This window comes from Penaeus vannamei, chromosome 18 (assembly GCF_042767895.1).
Source record: "Penaeus vannamei isolate JL-2024 chromosome 18, ASM4276789v1, whole genome shotgun sequence".
NCBI lineage: Eukaryota > Metazoa > Arthropoda > Malacostraca > Decapoda > Penaeidae > Penaeus > Penaeus vannamei.
Genome location: NC_091566.1, coordinates 2,139,008 through 2,151,507, shown reverse-complemented (window position 1 = coordinate 2,151,507; position 12,500 = coordinate 2,139,008). Strand labels below are relative to the sequence as shown.

General features: G+C 49.6%; 1 protein-coding gene across 10 annotated transcripts in view; it reads right to left on the bottom strand.

The window, feature by feature from the left end:
* LOC113800342 (serine-rich adhesin for platelets) overlaps nt 1–12,500 on the bottom strand; it is a 631,319-nt gene that overhangs the window by 243,681 nt on the left and 375,138 nt on the right. Inside the window, exon 1 of one of the 10 annotated variants that reach the window (XM_070132710.1) lies at nt 1,369–1,550. The exons of the other annotated variants lie outside the window; for them this stretch is intronic. Within the exon in view, the coding sequence (XP_069988811.1) occupies nt 1,369–1,535 (167 nt within the window). The 5' untranslated portion in view covers nt 1,536–1,550. Of the gene's footprint in view, nt 1–1,368; nt 1,551–12,500 lie in introns of those variants that run through there. 10 annotated transcript variants of the gene reach the window in all.

Below are 12,500 nucleotides of genomic sequence, written 5' to 3'. Positions count from 1 at the left end.
AGTGAAAACCAACTTCAATCCTTGGGGTTCATCATGTCACCTGCAGCCGCCGTCTTGTATCAATTCTTATTAAACTTCTTCACCCACTTCATATACTGTCATCGCTTCTTCCTGTTTTTCCCCCTTTCCCCTCTTCTCACAGATGCAATTTTTATCCGTTCCCATCCGATCGTACTGCAAGCCGGCCTCAATTTTACTCGCGATCCCAGGCGGAAAAGGCGGCGCCTCACGGGTTCACTTCGCTACGCCCCTTCGTCAGCCAGTGATTCGTGACACAGCTCCCCGCGAGGCGACACAATCAGATACTAGAGCAGGTATCGCTCGCTGCCTGATTGGACGCTGTCGTAAAGTATCATTACACCGGACCTTTTTAAATGTCCGCGGAAGGTGGGTTCTCATTAGGATGGACCTTGCCACGACGGCAGTTCAATAAGAGTAATCTGGAAGGGCTTTCTCCAGGGGAGCAGTTCATTACTAAGCGCAGGGGAATATGGCCGCGCTTCTTCATCACCCTCGTACGTACTAATATACTACTTTATAACTATATTCCGCTCGCAGCAGTATTAAATGCGAATACAATATAATCCCTCCACTCCAGTTTCAGGCGATATTGCATGCCATCATTTACGGAAGTGTATATTGCTAAAATGCTAATGATATACGGGCCTCTCCCCGCGCCCTCGCCCGGACGCGCCCGCGACTCCCGCTGCAGACGAATCCCAGACTGTAGCTCCGTCTTCATATAATGGCAGCCTCCTGCCAGGCGAGTCTAATAACGAGAATAATTGCACAACATTAGCTGGCCTTTCCTCGCATGTGCGGAGCCGCTCTGGGCCTTTCAGAACGGAGCTTCACCTTGACTTTTAGGTTCATCATCTATAAACGGCGCACGTGCAAGCCTTCAATCGGCGGACGCCAGGCTGGAGCACCGGGCCTTCGTTTCGAAATATACTTTCCGCCGAACAGATTTATATATCTGCTCGATTCTTCCCCGCTGCAGATTTGCAATTTTGGAATAGATTCACTTTGAGGTATTCGAAGTGACACTCGAATAATTCCAAAATATTTAAAGGCCTTTCGCACCATCAGTTCCTGCAAAAGCATTCTGGACGTACACGGCGAGCGCACACAACACAAAGACATGTAAATACACGACGCGCACAGGCACACACACGCACATATGTTTACACGCAGCGTAGTTACTCACTATCAGTCAAACTTTCAGATGCCGGTGACTGATGTGCATTTATGCTTATCTATTAGCGCAGAAATACGTGTCATTTAAGCTTTCGCCAGACATATGCATAAAGATTACAACAAGAAACAAGAAACAATGAAAAGTGAAAAAAAAAAACATGTCAGCTTCACCTGTTCAGCGAAGAATGAAAACAGCAACATGGCGGAACGTAAACCCGCGGCTCATCAGCCTCGCCACTGCGCTTAAGCTCTTCATTAGACGACCAACTGAGCGTGACTCTGCGCCCGGGTGACTGCAGGCAAGACGTCCTCCGCGTCAGGTGGCGCCGAGGTGCCATTCGTCTCACTCTCGTAAGGCGGGATTTCACCCTATATCCTCCGCCCTCCCTTATTTACAATAAATCTTGCTCCTGTCCTTCACTCTATAAACCCTTCCTCGACATGCACTTCACAGCCCCCGCCGTCCGGCTCCAGCTCCCCTCCCATAATAATTCTCCTGTAACAGGCTGCACCTTTTTCCGCGTTTTTCCCCTCGGCCTTTAACTCCCTTCGAAATTGCCGCCTCCGCGCCGTATCTCTCGCCTCCCTTCGCTCGCCTCCTCCGCCATCCTCGCCCATCTACTTTAATCCTACATCTCTCAACTTTCTGCATCGCCGTCTCCCTGCAGCTCTTTCCCTCACTCGGTCACCGCCGTGGAAATCTTATCGAAGTCCGCTTTCCTGAGGATAAGGGAACAGAGGAGCCGGAACCGACGCGCGTTTTTCAATGCCGTTATTTTGCGGTATCAACCTTTAAACCCAAACGACTAATATGAAATACCAAATCTAAACGATTATTATGAAATACCAAATCTAAACGATTAATATAAAATGCCAAAGTACACAGCTTGGGCCGAAATATGAATGGAAGTTTTCATTTTCCAAAATGTGATCACATCTGCACACAATACATTTTTTACGACTGGATGGTTAAAAGTTTCTCTTAATGAAAAAGTCGCATTGAAGAAGTAGACTTTTGACATTCAAGTTTCTTTTTTTTTTTTGCGCGGAAGCCGGGGCATTCGCTAAAAGAAAAAGAAAAATGAATATACATACGATTCAATATATTCCCTGTCGCGTAAAAAAATAAATGCATCACAAGAAAAAATATATATATACCAAGATATAAGAAATTTGAAACAAAACAGAAAAACAGAAATAAACCGTAAACAAAATACAAAACACTCAAGCATACACACACAGTTTGTGGAAATTCTAATAACAGGACAGGAATATTGGTGAAGCTGGTTAGCGCATTCTAGTCCCGACGGCGCCGCCAAGGAAATTCGACTCTTCCGCCGGGACAAAATAGAAACGAAATTCACCTATTCCCATTATTCCACAATAATGCGAGGCCGCGCCGTGGGGTAGCACAGCGCTGGACAGGGTGGCAACAGTACTTTACACAGCCTCCATTGGAACCTTGCGTCCTCCGCTTCGACCTTCGAGGCTCAAGCAGCAGCCCCAGTGCCAGTGCCAAAGACAGTGCCAGACACTCTCTGCGGGCACTCTTCTCCGTCCGGACCGCCTGCTTCTCTCCATAAACAGACAAAAGTGAGAACTGCAGCGCCGCCTCATTTCTTTATACCAACGACTGTCATGTCAAGAAAGACCATATCTCCATTATAAAATTGGACGTGTCAGCCCGCCTTTCTTCTTCGTAAAAAGAGAGAAAGACAGAAAAAAAATCAATATCAAGCTAACAATATTTTCTTCGATTAACATCCACGTTGACGCGCAGTGTGTGTGTGTGTGTGTGTGTGTGTGTGTGTGTGTGTGTGTGTGTGTGTGTGTGTGTGTGTGTGTGTGTGTGTGTGTGTGTGTGTGTGTGTGTGTGTGCGTGTGCGTGTGCGTGTGCGTGTGTGTGTGCGTGTGCGTGTGTGAGACTGAGTGTCTGGGTAAGTGAATGAGTAAGTGAGTGGGTGAGTGAATGAGTAAATGAGTGAGTGAGTGAGTGAGTGAGTGAGTGTGAGTGAGTGAGTGAGTGAGTGAGTGAGAGAGCGAATGAGTGATTGAGTGAGTGAGTGAGTGAGTGTGAGTGAGTGAATGAGTAAATGAGTGAGTGAGTGAATGAGTGAGTGAGTGGGTGAGTGAGTGAGTGACTGGGTAAGTGAATGAGTGCGTGAGTGAGTGAGTGAGTGAGTGAATGAGTGAGTGAGTGAATGAGTAAGAGTGAATAATTGACTGACTGACTGCCTGAGTATACGCATGTGTCCATGCGTATGGATAAAGTGAGGCACATTTCACGTATTGTTTTTTAACCTGTTCTGTTCCTTTCTGAAAATCCAAAAAAATGAAAAAAATATGTTATATGCAAAACGTCGTTTACTGAAAATAATTTTCCGCTCGTATCCGCTCTTCGCTCGCAAAAAAATGTTGCAATTCAACACTGCTCTCTGTACATTCCATTTTTGCCGAATCGGATCAAAATCGCATGCTAATCATATAATCGCTTGCTCGAAGTCAATCCGTTTTCCATCACCAGATAAATGTCTTTACTCTCATCTCCCTATCTATCGCCCTCCCTCTCTCTACGTTCTCTTTAAATTCCTTATTCCTTTTTTCTCCCTTGTGTGTCTTTCCCTTCGTTCCTTCCGCTTTCCCCTTTCCTTTTTATTTCTAATTTCCTCTTTCTACCAGCTTCATCCCCTTCTACCTTCTCTCTCATTCTCTCTCTCTCTCTCTTCTTGCCTCTCTCCCTGCTCTTCTTTCCCTTCTTTTCTTGCCTCTCCTTACTTTCCCTTCCACATTTCATCCCTCCTTCCCCTCCTCGGCTCTTCCTTCTACCTTCCCCCCTTCCCTCTTTGCCTTCTCCCTTTGTCCCTCCTCCCTCCCTCCCTCTTCCCTCTCTCTCCCTTCCACCTTCCTTCCGTCCCTCCCTCTTTACGTCCCCTTTCCCTCTACCCCTCGTACCCTTATTCCGTCCCTCCCACCTCCCTCCTTCCCTCTCTTCCTCCCATCCTACTCCCTCCCCTCTCTCCCTCCCTTCCCCCTCCCTCCTCCACTCTCTCCCCTCTCTCCCTCCCTTCCCCCTCCCTCTTCCACTCTCTCCCTCCCTTCCCCCTCCCTCCTCCACTCTCTCCCCTCTCTCCCTCCCGTCCCCCTCCCTCCTCCCCTCTCTCCCTCCCACCCCCAAATCTCCCTCTCCTTTCCAGGTAACAATCAGATTCTATTCAGCTGAAAATAATTTTCTTATCTGCCCTCGCAACTCGTACTCGGCCCCAAACTCGTTCTTTGTTGACGCGCATTCTCTTACGCCCGAGACTGTTTTCTTCCCCCCACAGCGCCGCCGTCCATTCGCCACCGCCCTTATGAGTGTTTTTTTTTTAATTGAATCACACGCCAAGCAGCCTCTTTTTTTCCCCGAGAGCACCGTCGCCCCATCCCGACTCTTCGGCTTTCTCTAAGAAAGACTTCTCTTCTACCTCTCTCTCTCTCGTTTCTCTAAGAAAGACTTCTCTTCTTCTACCTCTCTCTCTCTCGTTTCTCTAAGAAAGACTTCTCTTCTACCTCTCTCTCTCTCGTTTCTCTAAGAAAGACTTCTCTTCTTCTACCTCTCTCTCTCTCGTTTCTCTAAGAAAGACTTCTCTTCTTCTACCTCTCTCTCTCTCGTTTCTCTAAGAAAGACTTCTCTTCTTCTACCTCTCTCTCTCTCTCTCGTCTTCGCTTCTCTCTCCCTGCCGCTCTCCCCGAAGCCGTCCTTCAATATTCGTCGCCGTTTCCTTCTTCCTCCGTCCACCTTAAATCAGTTCCTTTCTAATATCTTCCCGCCTCTCATCTCTCTGCCTCCGCTCTTCTTTGTCTTTATAAAACTCGTCCTCGCTCTCTCTCTCTCTCTCTCTCTCTCTCTCTCTCTCTCTCTCTCCCTCCATTATCCCTTCGTAAGTTCTTCGCATAGTTTCTTTCTTTTATGGCCTCTTAATCCATAACTGCTGCTAGGGGCACACTATGTCCACATCTTTCATCTCCCCTTCATTTCCCTTTCACTTCGCCCCTTCCGTGCTCCCCTCTTCATCTGCTTGTAACCCATTCCAGATTATCAATTCCAGTTCATTTCCTTCGCGTTCAAATCTCATTACCTTCCGGCCCTTTCTTCTTTCTCGCTTCGCCACCCCCTTTCCCTCTCCCCTTCCCTTTCCCTTTCCCTCTCCTTCCCCTCCCTCTCCCTTTCCCCTTCCCTTTCCCTCTCCCCCTTCCTTTCCTTCTTCCTCTCCCTCTCCCTTTCCTTCCCCCTCTCCCTTTCCTTCTCCGGCTCCTTCCCCCTTTCCTTCCCCCTTTCCTCCCCCTCTCCCTTTCCTCCCCCCTCTCCCTTTCCTTCTCCCTCTCCTCCCTCTTCCTCTTCCCTCCCTCCCATTCCATCTCCCTCTCCTTCGCCCACCCCCTTCCCTCATCGGCGCACCTGTCGCCTCCCGCTCATAACTCGGCATGATCCAATACTATAATGAAGCGAGCGCCGTTGCCCCCCGGTGCCCCGTCGGCCTCTTCTTCATCAACGCTGCGCTTTGTATCATTGCGCTAATTGAACTAACTGACTTCACACGCCAGCGGAGGCATAGTCGAATACGTACATGTTCGTACACACAGCGCAAGCAGCCGCTCTTGTGTGGAGATCCCTTTTCCGTGCTTCGCCTTTCGTTATCGCGAAAAGGAACATAATAGGAAGAGTAAATGCTGGACAGAAGGTAAGAGGAGGGTCGGAAGAGGATAGAAAGGGGGTCGGCGAGGAAAAAGGAGAAGAAGGGGAAAGAGGGAGGGATGAAAGAGAGGAAGGAAGAGGGAAAAGTGTGAGTGTGTGGGGGGGGTGCGTGCGTGGGTGCGTGCGTGTGAGAGTGAGAGAGAAAGAGAGAAAGAGAGAAAGAGAAAGAGAAAGAGAAAGAGAAAGAGAGAGAGAGAGAGAGAGAGAGAGAGAGAGAGAGAGAGAGAGAGAGAGAGAGATAGAGAATGAGAGAGAGAGAGAGAGGAAAACATGCAATCAAACTCTATATAAAGCAGAAGAATGTGCGCAAAGGAGACGGAAATAAATAAGGATGAAAGTGAAGGACGGGTTTGAGGGAAGAATTTGGGAGAGCTGACAATAGCCAGGAAATTGGCAAAGAGGCAGGTATACAGAAACAAGAAATAGGAAAGGATCGCTAAAATTGCATGCTAGAGGAGGGAGGAGCGAAGCGAATAGAGGAAGAGAGGCGTGTGCGCGAAGAGGGTAAAGAAGAAGAGGGTCTGAAAGAGAGGGCGAGGAAAATGAGCACGACAAAGAAGGGGACGAAAGAAAGAGGAGACAGAGAGACGAGAAAGGGGAGGTGACACACCGGCGTCAACAAGAAAGCATGACGGATTACCTACACATTAACTTAACACCAGCTCACCATGCGCGGCCAGTGTGTTCGTGTGTCTGACTCACACAAAGACGTACAGACACGCACACAGACGCACGCACACACACAGGCGCGCACACACACACACAAACACGCACACACACACACACACATTCTTTTCTAGCCCCGTGACCTAGCTTCTGACCTTTCTAGAAGACCTCTCTAGACCCAGATTCTGACCTATCTAGAAGACCTTCTCTCTAGAGCCAGATTCTGACCGTTCTAAAGGCGCTCGTCCGCTCGCTGGCTCCCAACCCGGGACCTGACGAGCACACAGACGCTCTAGGTCGCTCGCGCTACGATGCGGAAAATCTAATCGGAAATTTACAAATTACTAAATTAGTTGGATTCAAGAGATTGAATTCAATTAGGGTATGTACTGGATTCCCGTTAGAGCTCGGGAGTGGAGGTACTGTGGATGGGAGGAAATACAGGCTGAACGTAGTCGAATTCAATAGTTTGAATCAAGTTAGGATATGTCCCCAATTTACTTTGCATATAAGAAAATTATCTGTGAGGTGGGTTACTACGGTGTGTTGTGTGGCAAACTTCGAGGCGGGTATTAACACACTTCTGGCTAATTTGAAAGTCGGAGGTGCGAAGCGAAGGGAAGGGGCGTCTCGGAATATCCTTCACTCGTGTCCCAAACTTCCCATCATGCCCAGCTGCGATGGTCTTAAGTCATGGCGCGGCCGGGTGTGGCAGCCGTACGAACATACACACAGAAAAAGAAAACATACAAGCACATAGACACATTCAAACACACACACATGGATGCATGAATACATAGAAGCACGCATGGACGCACACGCAAATCATCCAACAAACACAGTGAACGTCCACTCCTCCGAAAAAAACCCTCACCCATTGGAAACTGCGATCTCCATATGAGAGTGTCATTTACGAGAAAGTTTAGTAGGGATGAGAATCAGGAGTAATAAATCAGGAGAAGGAAAAAGTGAAGGCCATTAGCCAATTGTGCGCCGACTTCCGGCCGGGAGTGAAACTTCCTGCCGCGGCGTCAATCGTCGACGCGGGGCCGGCCGCAGCGCCTCGCTTGCCTGCACGTCCCGCCAGGCGACGCGCCGCCTCTGAGGAGCTGCGGACGAGGCGGCGAGGGTACGGCGCTGCTGGGAGAAGGGAGATGTAAAAGAGAGATCTTAAGAGCCACTTCACCAAGATTAAAGACTCTCCCTCTTCCACTGCCTGCCTGAACATCCGGAAAGATGGCTTCCGGAGCTCCCACTGTCTGCCAGCTTCTTGTCGAGATAATGAGACGATGCAGTGGAGACCCGCACGCGAAGGTAAACAAAGGAGACGGTGACGTAACGCGGCCCAGGAGACCGGGAGGAGAAGGGAGGCGAGGGGGCAAGACTCCCTCGCTCGATACTCCTCTAAACCCCAGAAAGGAAAATGACTAAGATTAGGAGAGAGATCCCACAGGCCTGTTGAGGTCTATTTATGGACGGCGCAATTATGCAGGTTCTTCCGGCGGGTTCCATCTCCGCGCGGCCTGAATGAGCCCTCACTCAGCGACACCTACACGCGTTCACACCAGGCGCAGGGTTATAAACATTCATGAAAATGTTCGAAATTGATCAAAATGTGCTATTCTGGATAACATACGAGTAATGACGAAGAATTCACGAAGGGAAAGTTATATCTAATACTTCCATACTTTTTACTCGCAACACGCAACTGATTTGAGATCATTGATACCCAGCTCATTGTAAGACTTTTATAGAGCGACTACTCTTCCGTAACCGTAAATTAGTAGTAAACTAACTAATCCTACACATTAGTAATCATTTTACTACCACCAAGTCAACACGAAAATGCTAACGTTAATGGGCAACTGTTCGCAAGAGCGATGTTCACCACTTGACGAAAAATACGGTTGTAGCACATTTTTTTTCACCGGAATATAAAGCGACCAGACTTCCTGATTACCCCCCCCCCCCCCGCCAAGAAGAAGTAAAACGGAAAACCTGACAGATTTGCGAAACTCCGAGATTCTTTATCCCAACGAAGAAGCGCAACAAAAATTAAAGGGACCTACAACCGAACAATTAATTCGCTCAAATTGCGACATCGGTGTTAAACTCGGCCATCAATCCGGCCAGATACATAAATACAGCCGTTCTCCAGAGCGAGGATCCATGACGCGAACGTAAATGAGAGCAATAAAGCAGCTCGAACACAAACGACACTTGAGTCGGCCTCTCAATGGACCTCGTTCCGTAAATCATGTGTGAAATACCGCTGAAAGCTATTGCACCCAAATAAATTTTATGGACTGCTGAAGTTGGTGGGAGCCATTTTTCAAAGGCCATTTCATCCCATTCGCGAAGCCTCGGCCGCGCGCTCAACTTCCTCGAGGCTCCGCGTAAGTGTAAAGAAGTAATCTTCAACTTGTTTCTTAAAAGGGGAGACCATACGACACTCCGAGCGCCTCCCCTTCCCTCCCCCCCACCCCTTCGTCCCCCTCCTTGTTATTGCAACTGCTTCCTTTCTCTTCGCGGTTTCCCTCCCCTCCACTTTCCTCTCCTTTCGCCTCTTTCCTCTCCCTCTCTCCCTCCGCCTTCTTCCTCTATGCTCCAGTCATTTCCTCCTCCTCTCCCTCCTGCCATCCATCTATCCATGTTTGTCTTTGTCTTTCGCTATCCCTTTCGTCCTTTCTCTCCCCCTGCCGTTACATGATTATCCACAGATCTCTTCACCTTTTCATAACTATTCAGTATGCAAGCTCAGCCACCGCCTCTACTCAGGATCATTCACACACAAAGTCTGACCCTCCCCACTTCTCTCTCTCTCTCTCTCTTTTTCTTTCTCTTTCTTTCTCTGTCAATGTCTCTCTCTCTCTCTCTCTGTGTGTGTGTGTGTGTGTGTGTGTGTGTGTGTGTGTGTGTGTGTGTGTGTGTGTGTGTGTGTGTGTGTGTGTGTGTGTGTGTGTGTGTGTGTGTGTGTGTGTGTCTTCCCATTCTTTCCTTCCAGTCTCTCTTCCCTCTTTCCTCCATTTTCTCTCACTATTTCTTCCAGTCTCAACCCTCTCTCCCTTCTTCCTCCCTACCTGCTCTATTTCCCTTTCTCCCAGTTCCCCGCCCTCTCTGATTATTTTCTCTCTCTATCCCTGAACCTTCTCTCCTCTCTCTATCTATTTTTCGTTCTCGCTTTTTCTTCCTATTTCCACGCTTCTCTCTCCCTCTCCCCTTCTCCACGGCAGTCCGCGTTTCCCCTTCGGCCGAGGAGCGAGCGGCACCACCTCTCAGCGGCTGTCATTCCGGAGCCGACCCCCTCCGTCGCCAAGCATAATAATGCACGCTGTAATCTCCTCTTGCATATTTACTCTTAAGCAAGAATCGCAGGTCTTGCAAGGTGCAGGCGGGAGCGCAAGGAGCGGGAGCGGGGGAGAGGGGGGAGGGGGGGAGCGCCATCGCCTCGGGCCCTTACAAAAAAATTCAGCGTTCGACAGCTTCATCTCCCGCGGCTGACACGCGACACGGAAAACAACTACAGCTGCGTCGTACTCTGGGGGGCCTTTCTGTGAGGAAGTGGGAACCTTTTAGGGTTTTTTTAGTACCGGTCCCTGACAAGCATAATGTAACGATTCTGCTCTTGATTAACACGATTTGGCCGCGGGCTCGTGCAGCCTACGCCTCGTCCATGCTTATTACCAGCCCAACTGCTCAGCCCGGTGTGGATATAATTAGGTAACCTCTCCGCCAACAGGCCCCTCCATGGCTTCGTCAATTAAGTATTCCTCCGCATTGCATGCTGAAGCGTTTCCTGTCGAGGGCCAGTCCCCCTCCCCTCGCCCCGGCTCCCCCGGCCGCGCTTTCCTAATTGAAACACAGCCAATAAACGCAAATGTTCTTCCCCTCATCCACGTCCTCGCCGAATTCCCGCCTCTGACACTTCGTGCTTCGTTTGAATGGAGTCCCCTTGTTACACGTGTCCTTATCCTGCTCCGTTTCAATCCGGAGCGAGTGCGTCGATTAATGCCTTGCAGGGAACGACAGATCAGGGAGCACGTGCCCCTCCCCTCCCGGACAGGCACGGCATGAATGCACGAGCGGCGAGCCAACCGTGCCTTTGCAGTTGTGCGGTTTGCCTTCTTCAGGGGCGGCGCTCGTCTGCTCGTGTCTGTTTGGGGTCGATGGCGTTCACCCTAAAACGTGCAATTTCATGCGCAAACAAAAAAACTTTCTGGCTTCTTTGCGCGTTACATTATGCTCCATAACAGGTTGGCTGTGCATTACAACAGACGCGGCCTGCTTGCGCCATCTGCGATTCATTCCTTTTCACTTTTCCTCTCGGCGCGCGCGCGTGTGTGTATGTGTGTGTGTGTGTGGGGGGGGTGCGTGTGTGTGATATATATTTATCTTTAGTAGTTCTACTTCTAAGTCATAATTAATTCATAAGTGATAAGTGATAAGCGTGACGATTACATGTTTACTAGGACTATACATTTCATACGTTTCTTATACATGTAAATCACTTAGGAACGCTAACAATATCACGAAATACCACCCTTCTTAGCGCAGGACATGGAAAGTAAATGATCTGTTACAGCACTATAGCACCGCCTAGTGCAACTGTACACGAATCTAAGAATAACAGTAACAAAACGAATGGCTTTCCCAATACTATTGACATTTCCTTCAACACAAAAACCGAAACACACCTTCCTCAAAAGAGAGAGAGAGAGAGAGAGAGAGAGAGAGAGAGAGAGAGAGAGAGAGAGAGAGAGAGAGAGAGAGAGAGAGAGAGAGAGAGAGAGAGAGAGAGAGAGAGAGAGAGAGAGAGAGACAGACAGACAGAGACAAAGAGACAGAGACAAAGAGACAGAGACAGAGACAGAGACAGACAGAGACAGAGACAGAGACAGAGAGACAGACAAACAGACAGAGACAGAGAGAGAAAGAAATAAACAAAGAAAAAAAGAAAGAAAGAAAAAACAACAGATTTCACATAGCTTTCCCGGCCTTCCAAAACTACCTTAAAGTTCAGGAGGCGAGCTGATTTTTCCCTTGAGTGGACGTGCTTGTGTGGAGAAAGCGACGTGGCGTTCCGAGCAGTCAGTCCGCAAGGTGGAGAGGAAGCCCGCGGGGGAGACGGGGGAGGGGGAGGGAGAGGGAAAGGGAAAGGGAAAGGGAAAGGGAAAGGGAGCGGGAGGGGAGTGGGAGTGGGAGGAGGAGGAGGAGGAGGAGGGGAAGGAGGAGGGGAAGGAGGAGGGGGAGGGGGAGGAGGAAGTGGAGGGAGAGGAGGGGGAGGGGAAGGGGAAGGGGATGGGGGAGAGGGAGGAGGAGGTGGAGGGGGGGACAAAGGCAAAGAAAGATAATAACGACAAATAATGATGGGGGAAGTTAAACAGTCGCCGTGGGGGGCTGGGGGGAGGGGGCGGGGGGGGATGGGGGGGGGCAAGGAGTGGTTTGAACAGCGAACGCAAAGGCGCCGAAGTGAAAGACCGCCGAGAAGCGAACGAGAGAGAAGGAAGGTAAACAAATGCAATTAAGAGAGCACTGCCCGGGTGAAAGGTTGGTGGGGGGGGGGAGGAGGGGCTGTAAGCTCGTTAACCCCTCCCCCCTCTCCCCCTCTCCCCTTCCCCCCCCAATCTTTCCTCCTCCCCCCCCCGAAAAAAAAAGCTTTACACTAATCACCTTGTTTTACCTCCCATCACGGCCATAATTACCTCGAGTTAAACCTCCCAAATAATGACTCTAATTAAGATCTGGATTTCATTACAGTGCGTTGCAAAAGCTGCCTCGCAACGCACGCCGGGGAGAAATATCGGCGCAGTTGCAACGCGCCCGGCAGACGGGGACGTCTCATTCGCTTCTTTATGAGCCGATCTATCAGGACGCCCGCGCCCGCGCTGCTCTTCAGGTGGGC